At 55.8% G+C, this 1,561-nt stretch overlaps 1 protein-coding gene across 1 annotated transcript; it reads left to right on the forward strand.

The window, feature by feature from the left end:
• Positions 1 to 710: 710 nt before the first annotated feature.
• On the forward strand, positions 711 to 1,349 carry LOC311247496 (protein shisa-9-like; the record flags this gene model as incomplete). The annotated part of the gene is made up of 1 exon (XM_084338539.1): positions 711 to 1,349. The coding sequence occupies one exon, from the start codon at positions 711 to 713 to the stop codon at positions 1,347 to 1,349; it is 639 nt and encodes a 212-aa protein (XP_084194665.1).
• Positions 1,350 to 1,561: the final 212 nt, after the last annotated feature.

The following is a 1,561-nucleotide window of genomic DNA, read 5'->3' on the forward strand; positions in this document are numbered from 1 at the left end:
CAGTTGCTATCACTATTAGCTCTATCTTTAATTTTTCAAAATGTACAGTTGCTATTGCATGCACTCATCTGTGTTCCACTACACACATGAGTGCATGCTTACCAACTGTCCGTCTGCAACACTACTATCACCAACATCTAAGAAGGGAGATCCCCCCTTGAATGGCCCTTCTAAGGTTTCTCTCCTCCACAGACAGCTTTTTTCCCTATTGTTAGGTTTTAGTGAGTTTTTCCTTACCTTCGCGTGGGGTATGTCTGGGAGTGCTTGCATTCTTTCATTTATTTGCATTCATCTAAAAATGTTTGGACCTTATGGTGTTCTTGTTCTGTTCTTGACTTATTGTTATGTTTTCTTCTTGACTTGTTTAAAGAAGATCTGTACGGCCCATGGGGACACTAACGTGTGTTGTCGGGCCCTATAAATAAATTTGATTTGATTTTGATTTGAAGGTTAACCCTTTCACTGCCACACAACAGCCGGTTAACCCTTTCACTGCCACACGACGGAAGGTGAACCCTTTACTATCACACAGACCGTCGGTTGTGTGATAGTAAAGGGTTAACCTTATGCCGTGTGGCAGTGAAAGGGTTAATGAGTATTCAAAAGTGAATTCAGTAATCTTTGTCCTATCTTTAACGGCCTTCCATATCTGCTCTGTCTCGTGTTTTGTCTCCTCATCCTAAGCCTTCAGGTCGGCCTCTTGGAGCACCATGGCGGTCGCCAACCCCCTCTCCTCGCTCCTCCTCCTCTTCCTCCTTTCCTGCCAGCTCCTCGCCCAGAGCCCCTCGGCCACCGCGCCGACCGCCGTCGACCCCTCCCCCTCCGCCCCGGCCAACCGTACGGCTCCGTCCTTCGCAGGGACCACCACCCGGAGCCCGCCCCCGGAGACGGGCCTCTTGACGCCCCCGGCGAGCGGCAGGGACGGCGGCGGCGACGAGGACGTTGCGCCACCGAGCGGGACCCGTTGCCAGGGCTACTACGACGTGATGGGCCAGTGGGACCCGCCCTTCTACTGCAACGCCGGCGTCTTCCTGTACTGCTGCGGCACCTGCTTCTACCGCTTCTGCTGCCAGTTCCGCCAGCAGCGGCTGGACCAGAGCATCTGCTCCAACTACGACACGCCCGTCTGGGCCAACACCGGCAAGCCCGTGGCCACCATCACCGAGGGCCAGGGCAACCAGGACCGCGACCGCACCCACCTCATCGTCTACATCATCTGCGGCGTGGTGGCCATCATGGTGCTGGTGGGGATCTTCACCAAACTGGGCCTGGAGAAGAGCAGAGGGGGGGGAGGAGGAGGAGGAGGAGGAGGAGGCGCGGCCCACGGGGACCTGGGCAACGCCAGGTGAGGAGCAGGAGCATGGGGTGACAGGGGCGGGGGAGGGAGGGAGGGGTGAGGAGGGTGGAGGAGGTGTCTGTGATGGAATGGGTGTGTGTGAGACAGAGAGAGAGAGAGAGAGAGTTAGAGCATGTGCATGCGTTAGTGCGTGTGCGTGGGTACACACTCAGGATTGGTGGCGGGTATTTAGGGGTGGACGTGTGTCCATTTGTGTGTGTGTGA

Source organism: Notolepis coatsorum (assembly GCF_963971535.1).
Source record: "Notolepis coatsorum genome assembly, contig: SCAFFOLD_3799, whole genome shotgun sequence".
In the NCBI taxonomy this organism is placed as follows: Eukaryota; Metazoa; Chordata; class Actinopteri; order Aulopiformes; family Paralepididae; genus Notolepis; species Notolepis coatsorum.